Below are 13,104 nucleotides of genomic sequence, written 5' to 3' on the forward strand. Positions count from 1 at the left end.
GCTTCTAGGTAAATTTTTAATCTGCCATATAATGCCAATCGGATCATGAAGAGCCTGTGCTGCATGATAGGTATTGTAAACTGCTGGTGATATTCTTGGCGTTATTTAGCCTTCAGCCTTGATTGTGCATACTTGATTCCCTAATAGGCTGATGTCTGATGATGAAACAGTCCTGATATCCAGTGCAAAGGTTTGTTGCATGTGTGGGTGCCTCATCCTTCCTTATATGTTTGATTATAGTTGAAACTAATTTATTTATTTTTTGGCAGATTACTGTGGAAGCCATGAAGAGTGATATAGATGAGGTTGCCCTGCAGGGAATAGAGTTCTGGTCCAATGTGTGTGATGAAGAGATGGACCTTGCTATAGAGGCATCTGAGGTTAGTTTGATAATTGTTAAGAAATGTGGGGAAGGGTTTTTAAGCGGGGCTCGAAAATCATAAAGTTACTAGACCTGCAAGTCGAGTAACTTAAATAATCTAATCAACCTAACTCATGTATTTTACCCGCAAACGGGTCTCGTGTGATCCTAGGCAAATAGTTTAGAGACTCCTTTTTCTTAATTTTCACATCTGATTGCGCCTTCTAATATGGGAGCTCAGCATTTCTGCAGTACAAAAAAAACCTTAGTTTGATTAAGTAGACTAAAGTTTGCTGGATGCATCACAAGAATCTAGCCCACATAACATAGGATTTATTTTAGTTTACTAACATTGCGATCAGGGAAGGAGTGTTTCTCAGTTTGTTTAAACGCTCAATTTTAATAAATATATTACTAAACCATGATATGGTAAGCACTCCCTAAGCATAGTTAAGAATGTCTTGCGTAACTCCTGGTTTTGTTTCACCCAATTTATTGTCGTCTACACACAGTAACTTTCCAAGAAATGACCAAAAACCTCTACACTTGCAGCTTTACTGATAAAACTATATAGTGTAATAACAATCTCTGAAAATTGGGTTTCAGAAAACATATCCTTTGCACATCAAGATGTAAAGTATTGTGATTTGTTTTCATTCTATTAAAATATTTTTTCATCACACATCTAAAGCGCTTTCACAACTACTGAAATAGAATGTAAAATATAAGCAACAGTTCACCTTACACAGTCCTTGAACTCTGCAGTCCGAAGGAAAATTAATTGTAAGAAAAACTGACTTTTGACCTCTGTCTGTGAACACAGAGTAAATGTGACTAAGAACAAAATTTAAAGGCCGCTTTTATTGTCCTTCCACACTTCAACTGAACAGAACACTTGTTCATTGTCAGCTCGCCAGAAGGGACGAGTAAGTATTAAAAATAGCTCGACCTGATAAAATAAGACTTGACAATGTGAGTGGTCGAGTGGATTTTTCGAGCCCTGTTTTAAGTGATAAGTTGCTTCGTAGTTGGATCTGGGTTTGAGATTATGCGTCCTTCACTTCTTTTTGAGGTAGGTTTCCATTTTGTTTACTTTGTTTTGCAAGAGAGGGGAAGGCATTGGATAAACCTAACTGTTTCAGTATTGACCAAACATTTGTGACAATTTCTACTTACATTTTGGGGAAACTGGGTCTGTTTTTGTACTTTACCATTTCTTGGGCTTTGAGGTTTCTGAGGAAATGGGATGGGGTGTGGTTGTGAGGCCTCACAGTTTAATACACTTCCTTTCCTATTAGCAGGAGGCCGCTTTTGTTTAAGCCTTCTTTCAACCCTGGCTCGCTATGGGCTCTGAGCAGTCCTGCTTTAACAAAGGAACCCGTTTAAAGCATTTAAACAGCACCAAAACAATAGAAGCAAAACGGGACTTTAAAGAAATCCGACACATTTATAAAGTGGACCATATTTCATGAATTTATAGACCCCCAAAACAACAACCTATCCAGAGAAGAGTTCCAGAGAAATAGAAATTGTATAGAAGAAATAATAAATCAAAACTTTTCATTCAACCGTGAACCACTACTGGCAAATTGATAACGTTTTGCTGAAGAAGTTCAAATTTGTTTGAAGATGAATGTGGTTACTTGGAAGTACTTTGGGCAAATCAGGTAACATTCATGAGAAAAGCAATCTTCAGTTCAGTTCCAGCAATAATGGTGACAGATGATCAGGTTATCTGGGCTACCAGCTTGCCCAGGGAGGCTTCTTCAGCTTTATGTGGTCCTGTGCTGTGAACAGGAAGGCTGTCAACCGACTCTTGGAGTCTCTGCTTCTGGCTGTGCTGGAGGGACAACTTCTCAATGAGCAGGACACCACGTGCACAGTCCTATCTTCATTAGCCTAAAGAACAGCAGATGCAGTCCAGCTTCAGTGAAGCATCTTTGCCATGTCAAAGGGTGGCAGTGCAGTCATTCTTGGGTCCTCTTCCCCTAGGCCTAATAAGACCAGAGTTCTGGGGTGCTGCTGCCCCCCCCCCCCCCCCCCCCCCCCCCGAAAGTGCCCTTGGGGGAGATTTCCCATGGGCTACTTCATTCCCTCCTTTCTGATGACCGCTTCCTGTCAAGTGTCCCAGAATACAGAACCCTTTTCTGGTTGGTGGAGCTAAGTAACCTGTCCTATAGGTGTGGCACAATCTGGGGGCTACATGACAAAAAAGGAACTTCCTTACAAAGGCATGGGTAAATACTGTGTAGTACTTTTACCATGGGAGGGGGGGGGGAGGGGGCGGCAAGACTGCTGGTATTCGAGCAGCAGCACCACCATGTTTGGGTGACTGAGACATTACTTCACTGTTTGGAGGTTGGCTATTTAGTAGCACCACGCCCAGACCTAGGAAGTAAAGGTGGTTTGTGACAGTCTAGAAAACCAGACACTGACTTCTCTGAGAACTTACGGTCTGCAGATCTTGCCCCTTTCTCTAATTTGCACAAATCTTGCAAGCAAAGGCAGACCGAGATGCAGGACAGTTTTCAATGTATTGAAATTACTATGTTCTATGTTAAAAGATGTGAGCTGTTATTAGAATGGCACGTATCACAGTGCTAATTGTGACCATTAGTGAGAAACAGATAAAGTTCCAGCATCCTGTAACAAACGTGTATCTAAGAATTCCTACCTACACTTCTAGCATCTATGTATGACGATAGCAGTGATGGCCCTTTCTGCCCATACTAGTCCATGGAAGGAGCCCCAGCCACATACCTGAAAACAGGGTTCGGTTGGCAGTCTCCTTGGTTGGCTGTAGAAACTGGGCTGCCAATCAGCAAAGCAGCGATGAAGTGGCACACAGTATAGGATGGCTCCTCTGGCTGGAATGACCTCTTTAACCTCCTTTGGCCTGTGTGTTTTAATAACAAAACATTTTCTGAGAACAGGCCTGACGTGATACTGTGTCTAGGTTTCAAAGGCTGGCTCTGCACTCTTGTGGCAGCACTACTAGATAAACTATCATGTACAGCCTTCAGCAGAGGCACAGGGTGAAATGTCGTGCAAAGGAGTGGACAGCAAAGCTTTCACAGGAAAGCAAGCGATTAGAAAATAAAACATCCATCTAAAGCTAGCCATTTCAAAACTAAATAAAATTAATAAAATAACTGGGTAAAAGGGCACAGGCCGCAGACCTAAGCTAAAATGTGCCCAAGCAAGGTGCTAAAATGATCTCGTGACAGGGGCTCCCCTCCTTCAAACACATTGCAACATTTAGCCTTTTCAGAGAATAGAGGTAGCAGTAAGGAAGTGTTTGCTAAGGGTTTCTTCAAGCACCTAAACATCTACCTGACTTAACATTGGAAGTTGGAATAACTGGTCCTATACTAGCAGATCCAGATAACTTATGAGTAGAAGTCTTGGTGATTTCTCAACATTTGTCGAAAAATAACCATAGGGAGGCCCTTGTATGTTTCTGTCCTTACTGTAGAACTGACTTCTAGCACTGTCCCTACCTCAGCAGTGTGGTGTTGCCATCCTGCACTGAAATGTTCTCTCTGTGGTGAGGTGCAACTACGACTCATAGTTAGATTTCCAAGAAGTAAAATGTAGGGTGTCCCTATCTAATGCTAAAAAAAAGCCTTCATAATTAGTGTGCCTGTGCCACAAAAAAATGGCAAACATAAAAAAAGTTACATTTTATTGCAGATTCAGCAAAGAGATACATCTACGAGACCTTGAATGTAAATTAGTCTTGAAGCGAGAGCCCACAATAATGAATCCCATTCGGAATAAAAACATATTGGCAAACACGTTAAACCTGTGTGAAAGTAACTGGTAGCCGCAGGAGCTTACTTCAATAGCTGTTCCCCTTACGTCCATTATAATGAGTTGTTTTTTTGTTCTCTCAACCAGTAGCCTTATTGACTTTTTATGTAAAGGTGAACTAGCCACCATTCAACCCACTCATCACTACCCACTTTACTTCCCATGTGTCTTCAGATTGCTATTACTCATTTTTATTTTTCTCCATAAGATGTGAATTGGCTTCAGTTTTACTTAACAGTACTTCATATAAACTAAAGGAGTAACATTTTAGAACATAATTTTTTAAACATTTTGTAATATGGTATAGTTAGTGTGCCAAACTGATTTGTCTTCTAGGCCTCTGAGCAAGGTCGACCACCAGAACACACCAGCAAATTCTATGCCAAGGGAGCTTTGCAGTACCTGGTACCTATCCTGACACAAACACTCACCAAACAGGTAGGTTCCAATCAATTTCTGCTCTCAGGCCTTGGAATTGTGTACACAAGAGGTTTAATGTAGTGTGGTGATCACCTTAGGAAAAAGAACGTGCTTGTGAAATGAGTTTTGAATACATAATTATCAAACTGAGAGCCTTGAATGGTGGTGCAGATGCAGCTTGCATATTTGAAAGTGAAAGTATTCTGCAGTTGAGGGCACAAGCCATATTTTGTTTCCGCAGTCTTCTGTCTTCTATCTGTGTAAAGAAAAACTTTGGGAATTTTACTCCATGAAAATAGGTTACCTGTTGGTGACACATAATGGTAAGTCTAATGTCTGGGTCCTTTAGATTGGACATGGGGGTGGAGAGTGGGGACCTCGACAGTGCTGTTGTGAAGATATTAAAATGCTCAAGTGCATGGCAAGAGGGTTTGGCAGGGTATTCACATGCGTGCAGTGATGGTTTTCCTCCTTCCTGTGCTCTACCTTGCAGGATGAGAATGATGACGATGATGATTGGAACCCTTGTAAAGCAGCTGGCGTGTGTCTCATGCTTTTGTCCACTTGCTGTGAAGACGACATTGTCCCTCATGTTCTTCCCTTCATCAAAGAACACATAAAAAATATTGACTGGCGATACAGGGACGCAGCAGTGATGGCGTTTGGATGCATCCTAGAGGGGCCAGAACCTAATCAGCTGAAGCCTTTAGTAATTCAGGTCTGACCTATCTTTAGTAGCTGTTTGTGGACATAATTTGGTTGCTCTCTAATACTTGTGTTTTGAAGAACTTGTCATCCACAGCTTTTCCTCTTCTATCAAGTGTCATTTTGCTGATTCCATTACTGTCGGAGCAATTTTCCCTTTTTTTTTTTCTCCTCCTAGAATAGGTGTAAAGATCACCCTTCGCCACTCCTGAAGTGTGTTTTTTTTTTTTTTTTTTTTTCTTTTCTGAATGCTGTTCGCACTCTACAAATCCTCCAGTTAGATTAACGGAAGTAAAGTGATTTCATTCATTAATCTTCTAGGGCTGCTGGCAGATAGATGTTACCCAACTTGGTGATCCTTTCGGCCACCTCAGCAAGTTGAAGGGCCAAGTGTCCCTGTCAATACTTAAACCTGTGACCATGAGGTCAAACACAAATTAAGTGGCTGCATTAGTCCACTGAGCCACCGGATGTTTTATAAAAATGATTGCCTAATTTGTTGTTCTTGGAACTGCTATACCTTTCAGCCTCTCAAGATGGCAGTAACCGGTCTCTTAGGACTGTCCCAGGCTTTTGTCTTGGGTCTGCAAACTTCCTCAGTTTTGTGAGTTTTGGTGTTTCTAATTAGATGTGTTCTATAGAATCTGTAGATAATAGGATTTGCCCAAGTAAAATTACATTGTAAGTGGCAAAATGTGCTGTCATCAAACTAATACAAAATCCAGGTAGAACAGCAGCCTTCAAACCATTAATTTATCTTCAGTGAAGTATCCATATTGGTAGATGTCAGTGGAAAACATCACTAGCTTATTTTCCCAAACATGTTTATTGCTATTTCTACACTTGATTACATACATTTTCTGCATTCAGGGACATGATCTGGCCAGCGTGTGCAATGCTCGATTGGACAAATGTGACAGCTTCTCTTATAAAATTGGCCTTCCTAGCTACTAGTCATTAGTGAAGTGAAGAAGACTATCTGTAGTGGTCATTTGTTCACTTCCATGAGCGTTCTTGCAGCTCCAACCTGGCGCTAGTGTTTGGCATTCCTGACTTATTGGTAATCTTCTCCTGATTCTCCAAGTGTTATGAGTTATTTTGAATCAAAAGAAAAACATCCTGTTTGATCAAGATAGTGACTGCCAATTAAACCACTATTCCAGTTTTCATTCTGGGTAGATGGTGATAATTTTAGCCCCCAACCTTCATTACCCATACAGTGGAGTGTCTAATATGGTCTTGGTTGTCCCCCAGTTAACCTGTAATTGTAGACTCTCTCCTATTGTCAGCAATGTGGATTTGTTACCCATCTGGGCCCAGTTAACTTTTTTATTTTTTTTCCCCCTCTTTAAAATCTTATCTATTAACCCAGCTTTATTTCCTCAGGGCTGTTTCTTTCTTTTCTTTTTTGCGATCTAATACTGTACTTTACTGCAGGCAATGCCCACACTCATAGATTTAATGAAGGACCCAAGTGTGGTGGTTCGTGACACAACTGCATGGACAGTGGGGCGAATTTGTGAACTGCTTCCTGAGGCGGCAATCAACGATATGTACTTGGCACCCCTGCTGGTTTGCCTGATCGAGAACCTGGGTGCAGAGCCAAGAGTAGCATCTAACGTCTGCTGGGTAAGTCTGGACAAGGGCAGTGTGGAAGAAATTTGTGGCAGATGGTTAGACAGTTTTACATCTGAGACGTTCTAGTTGGCTGTTAATGTGAAACTCATGTCAGAGGTTTGATGGATGCTATTGGCTGATAGCTGCTTATTTGTTCAGCCCTTGGTGCAGTAGCCTAGTGAGACTTATATGCGCTAGGGAGTTAAATCTTATTTGTGCTTCATCTTGGCACCCACTGTATCTTGGATGAGTTAAGTGTTTGGTTTCTTCTTGTTCCTTCTTTTTTAGGCTTTTTCCAGTCTTGCTGAAGCTGCCTATGAAGCTGCTGATGTGGCCGATGATCAAGAAGAGCCAGCAACCTATTGCTTGTCATCTTCCTTTGAACTCATTGTGCAGAAACTCCTGGAAACCACAGATAGGTAATGGAGACTACAGTCTTTCTTAACTTTTTTTTTTTTTGTCATAAAAAAAAATTAAAAGGTTTTATCAGATTTTTGTATAGGGCAAAATGAGCTAACGGACAGTGTGTTACAACTTTACGATACCAGGCTCAAGCTGGATGCCATAGTACACCATGCACTTTTTTTTTCTTAATTTGCAGTCATTGCTTGAGATGCTTGGTGTCCCATACCTTTTTGTATGGTTTCTGATTCAATGTGAGTGTACTTCCATTGTTCTAGTCTAATGTTATGACATTGCTCAGTTTTATTATGTCTGTACAGCTCTTTCTACGAGCTGTTTGCATGTAATACTCTGGTTCATACTGTTTGCTCTTGCGTCTAGACCCGATGGGCACCAGAACAACCTCAGAAGTGCTGCCTATGAGGCTCTAATGGAGATAGTGAAAAATAGCGCTAAGGACTGTTACCCTGCTGTACAGAAAACGACTCTTGTCATCATGGAGCGGTTACAGCAGGTTCTCCAGATGGAGGTAAGAAACAGGGAAGGGCCAGTCTCAAGGGTGCATTAAGGAATTAGTCTTTCTTTTAATATGTAGTAGTATCCCGGTTCTCTGATGCCACTCTCACCTGTCTGATTTGGAGTAGGGCCCACTTACTCTGTTTACTCAGACCGTATGGTCCATGGTATTGGTGGGGGGGGGGTGGTGGCAGACAAGTTGGATGTCTGCAAAATCTGAGGGCCATGGTATCCTTTTGAAATTAACTTGGCTTACTGATTATGGATGTTTTGAGCTGCCCTTTGGGATGTCACTGCAGCGCTATAGTGAAATATAACTGCGCTGATTAGAACCTTAAATGCTCTGTTTTGTAAATTAATAGATTTGTACTTCGATTGTTCATTTACTTTTTTTTTTTTCCTTCCCCCAGTCACACATCCAGAGCACATCTGACCGTATTCAGTTCAATGATCTTCAATCTTTGCTTTGCGCTACTCTCCAGGTGAGACCTTTTGTTCTTTTCTCTGCTTGCCACACAACATCCTGTCAGTGCAGGGTCTGACTTTCGGGTGTAGCACTATTGTAACTGTAGGACTTTGCCATAAGCTTCGCTAGTATTAGATCTGCAGTTAGTCTGATTTATTTGTGACCATCAGGAATCTTCTACCTTTTATTCATTCCCTCCCAAAACTAATGTGAAAATGTCTCGGAGTAACCATAACAACTGAGATGCCATTTCATTTGTAAGATGCAGCACGTATTTCTGGTCTCAAAACGAAGTTCTGGGCTTAGAGGAAGAGAGAGAATCACTGTTTGATTAGAGGTGCTCCTGATAGCCCATGTGTAAGGAAATGCCTCCTTGGCATGGTTGCCCCCTGACTTTTTGCCTTTGCTGATGCTATGTTTACAATTGAAAGTGTGCTGAGGCCTGCTAACCAGGCCCCAGCACCAGTGTTCTTTCCCTAACCTGTACTTTTGTATCCACAATTGGCAGACCCTGGCATCCAGATAAGTCCCTTGTAACTGGTACTTCTAGTACCAAGGGCCCTGATGCCAAGGAAGGTCTCTAAGGGCTGCAGCATGTCTTATGCCACCCTGGAGACCTCTCACTCAGCACAGACACACTGCTTGCCAGCTTGTGTGTGCTAGTGAGGACAAAACGAGTAAGTCGACATGGCACTCCCCTCAGGGTGCCATGCCAGCCTCTCACTGCCTATGCAGTATAGGTAAGACACCCCTCTAGCAGGCCTTACAGCCCTAAGGCAGGGTGCACTATACCATAGGTGAGGGTACCAGTGCATGAGCATGGTACCCCTACAGTGTCTAAACAAAACCTTAGACATTGTAAGTGCAGGGTAGCCATAAGAGTATATGGTCTGGGAGTCTGTCAAACACGAACTCCACAGCACCATAATGGCTACACTGAAAACTGGGAAGTTTGGTATCAAACTTCTCAGCACAATAAATGCACACTGATGCCAGTGTACATTTTATTGTAAAATACACCACAGAGGGCACCTTAGAGGTGCCCCCTGAAACTTAACCGACTGTCTGTGTAGGCTGACTAGTTCCAGCAGCCTGCCACACCAGAGACATGTTGCTGGCCCCATGGGGAGAGTGCCTTTGTCACTCTGAGGCCAGTAACAAAGCCTGCACTGGGTGGAGATGCTAACACCTCCCCCAGGCAGGAGCTGTAACACCTGGCGGTGAGCCTCAAAGGCTCACCCCTTTGTCACAGCCCAGCAGGGCACTCCAGCTTAGTGGAGTTGCCCGCCCCCTCCGGCCACGGCCCCCACTTTTGGCGGCAAGGCTGGAGGGAACAAAGAAAGCAACAAGGAGGAGTCACTGGCCAGTCAGGACAGCCCCTAAGGTGTCCTGAGCTGAGGTGACTGACTTTTAGAAATCCTCCATCTTGCAGATGGAGGATTCCCCCAATAGGGTTAGGATTGTGACCCCCTCCCCTTGGGAGGAGGCACAAAGAGGGTGTACCCACCCTCAGGGCTAGTAGCCATTGGCTACTAACCCCCCAGACCTAAACACGCCCTTAAATTTAGTATTTAAGAGCTACCCTGAACCCTAGAAAATCAGATTCCTGCAACTACAAGAAGGACTGCCTAGCTGAAAACCCCTGCAGAGGAAGACCAGAAGACGACAACTGCCTTGGCTCCAGAAACTCACCGGCCTGTCTCCTGCCTTCCAAAGATCCTGCTCCAGCGACGCCTTGCAAAGGGACCAGCGACCTCGACATTCTCTGAGGACTGCCCCTGCTTCGAAAAGACAAGAAACTCCCGAGGACAGCGGACCTGCTCCAAGAAAAGCTGCAACTTTGTTTCCAGCAGCTTTAAAGAACCCTGCAAGCTCCCCGCAAGAAGCGTGAGACTTGCAACACTGCACCCGGCGACCCCGACTCGGCTGGTGGAGATCCAACACCTCAGGAGGGACCCCAGGACTACTCTGAGACTGTGTACCAAAACCTGTCCCCCCTGAGCCCCCACAGCGCCGCCTGCAGAGGGAATCCCGAGGCTTCCCCTGACCGCGACTCTTTGAATCCTAAGTCCCGACACCTGGGAGAGACCCTGCACCCGCAGCCCCCAGGACCTGAAGGACCGGACTTTCACTGGAGGAGTGACCCCCAGGAGTCCCTCTCCCTTGACCAAGTGGAGGTTTCCCCGAGGAACCCCCCCCTTGCCTGCCTGCAGCGCTGAAGAGATCCCTAGATCTCCCATTGACTTCCATTACAAACCCGACGCTTGTTTCTACACTGCACCCGGCCGCCCCCGCGCTGCTGAGGGTGAAATTTCTGTGTGGGCTTGTGTCCCCCCCGGTGCCCTACAAAACCCCCCCTGGTCTGCCCTCCGAAGACGCGGGTACTTACCTGCAAGCAGACCGGAACCGGGGCACCCCCTTCTCTCCATTCTAGCCTATGCGTTTTGGGCACCACTTTGAACTCTGCACCTGACCGGCCCTGAGCTGCTGGTGTGGTGACTTTGGGGTTGCTCTGAACCCCCAACGGTGGGCTACCTTGGACCAAGAACTGAACCCTGTAAGTGTCTTACTTACCTGGTAAATCTAACAAAAACTTACCTCCCCCAGGAACTGTGAAAATTGCACTAAGTGTCCACTTTTAAAGTAGCTATTTGTCAATAACTTGAAAAGTATACATGCAATTTTGATGATTTGAAGTTCCTAAAGTACTTACCTGCAATACCTTTCGAATGAGATATTACATGTAGAATTTGAACCTGTGGTTCTTAAAATAAACTAAGAAAAGATATTTTTATATATAAAAACCTATTGGCTGGATTTGTCTCTGAGTGTGTGTACCTCATTTATTGTCTATGTGTATGTACAACAAATGCTTAACACTACTCCTTGGATAAGCCTACTGCTCGACCACACTACCACAAAATAGAGCATTAGTATTATCTATTTTTTACCACTATTTTACCTCTAAGGGGAACCCTTGGACTCTGTGCATGCTATTCCTTACTTTGAAATAGCACATACAGAGCCAACTTCCTACATTGGTGGATCAGCGGTGGGGTACAAAACTTTGCATTTGCTGGACTACTCAGCCAATACCTGATCACACGACAAATTCCAAAATTGTCATTAGAAATTGATTTTTGCAATTTGAAAAGTTTTCTAAATTCTTAAAAGACCTGCTAGGGCCTTGTGTTAGATCCTGTTTAGCATTTCTTTTAGAGTTTAAAAGTTTGTAAAAGTTTGAATTAGATTCTAGAACCAGTTGTAGATTCTTAAAAAGTATTCCAACTTTTAGAAGCAAAATGTCTAGCACAGATGTGACTGTGGTGGAACTCGACACCACACCTTACCTCCATCTTAAGATGAGGGAGCTAAGGTCACTCTGTAAACTAAAGAAAATAACAATGGGCCCCAAACCTACCAAAATACAGCTCCAGGAGCTTTTGGCAGAGTTTGAAAAGGCCAACCCCTCTGAGGGTGGCAACTCAGAGGAAGAGGTTAGTGACTTGGAGGACAATTCCCCCCTACCAATCCTATCTAGGGAGAACAGGGTCCCTCAAACCCTGACTCCAAAAATAATAGTCAGAGATGCTGGTTCCCTCACAGGAGAGACCAACACCTCTGAAATCACTGAGGATAGCCCCAGTGAAGAGGACATCCAGTTAGCCAGGATGGCCAAAAGATTGGCTTTGGAAAGACAGATCCTAGCCATAGAGAGGGAAAGACAAGAGATGGGCCTAGGACCCATCAATGGTGGCAGCAACATAAATAGGGTCAGAGATTCTCCTGACATGTTGAAAATCCCTAAAGGGATTGTAACTAAATATGAAGATGGTGATGACATCACCAAATGGTTCACAGCTTTTGAGAGGGCTTGTGTAACCAGAAAAGTGAACAGATCTCACTGGGGTGCTCTCCTTTGGGAAATGTTCACAGGAAAGTGTAGGGATAGACTCCTCACACTCTCTGGACAAGATGCAGAATCTTATGACCTCATGAAGGGTACCCTGATTGAGGGCTTTGGATTCTCGACTGAGGAGTATAGGATTAGATTCAGGGGGGCTCAAAAATCCTCGAGCCAGACCTGGGTTGACTTTGTAGACTAATCAGTGAAAACACTAGATGGTTGGATTCAAGGCAGTGGTGTAAGTAATTATGATGGGCTGTACAATTTATTTGTGAAAGAACACCTGTTAAGTAATTGTTTCAATGATAAACTGCATCAGCATCTGGTAGACCTAGGACCAATTTCTCCCCAAGAATTGGGAAAGAAGGCGGACCATTGGGTCAAGACAAGGGTGTCCAAGACTTCAACAGGGGGTGACCAAAAGAAAGGGGTCACACAGACTCCCCAGGGGAAGGGTGATGAGACAACTAAAAATAGTAAAGAGTCTTCTACAGGCCCCCAAAAACCTGCACAGGAGGGTGGGCCCAGAGCCTCTTCACAAAACAATGGGTACAAGGGTAAAAACTTTGATCCCAAAAAGGCCTGGTGTCATAGCTGTAAACAGCATGGACACCAAACTGGAGACAAGGCCTGTCCCAAGAAAGGTTCCACTCCAAACTCCCATCCAGGTAACACTGGTATGGCTAGTCTCCAAGTGGGATCAACAGTGTGCCCAGAGCAAATCAGGGTCCACACTGAAGCTACTCTAGTTTCTGAGGGTGGGGTGGATTTAGCCACACTAGCTGTCTGGCCGCCTAACATGCAAAAATACAGACAGCAACTCTTAATTAATGGGACTAGAATAGAGGGCCTGAGGGATACAGGTGCCAGTGTCACCGTGGTGACAGAGAAACTGGT

The 13,104-nt window shown here is 44.0% G+C and overlaps 1 protein-coding gene across 1 annotated transcript in view; it reads left to right on the top strand.

Moving 5' to 3' along the window:
* KPNB1 (karyopherin subunit beta 1) overlaps nucleotides 1-13,104 on the top strand; it is a 104,147-nt gene that overhangs the window by 17,199 nt on the left and 73,844 nt on the right. The window contains exons 8-14 of the mRNA XM_069237502.1: nucleotides 270-380; nucleotides 4,511-4,612; nucleotides 5,088-5,312; nucleotides 6,737-6,928; nucleotides 7,205-7,335; nucleotides 7,700-7,847; nucleotides 8,245-8,316. Coding sequence (XP_069093603.1) covers nucleotides 270-380; nucleotides 4,511-4,612; nucleotides 5,088-5,312; nucleotides 6,737-6,928; nucleotides 7,205-7,335; nucleotides 7,700-7,847; nucleotides 8,245-8,316 — 981 coding nt within the window. The remainder of the gene's footprint in view (nucleotides 1-269; nucleotides 381-4,510; nucleotides 4,613-5,087; nucleotides 5,313-6,736; nucleotides 6,929-7,204; nucleotides 7,336-7,699; nucleotides 7,848-8,244; nucleotides 8,317-13,104) is intronic.

The sequence above is a fragment of the Pleurodeles waltl genome, chromosome 6 (assembly GCF_031143425.1).
Source record: "Pleurodeles waltl isolate 20211129_DDA chromosome 6, aPleWal1.hap1.20221129, whole genome shotgun sequence".
NCBI classification, from domain to species: Eukaryota; Metazoa; Chordata; class Amphibia; order Caudata; family Salamandridae; genus Pleurodeles; species Pleurodeles waltl.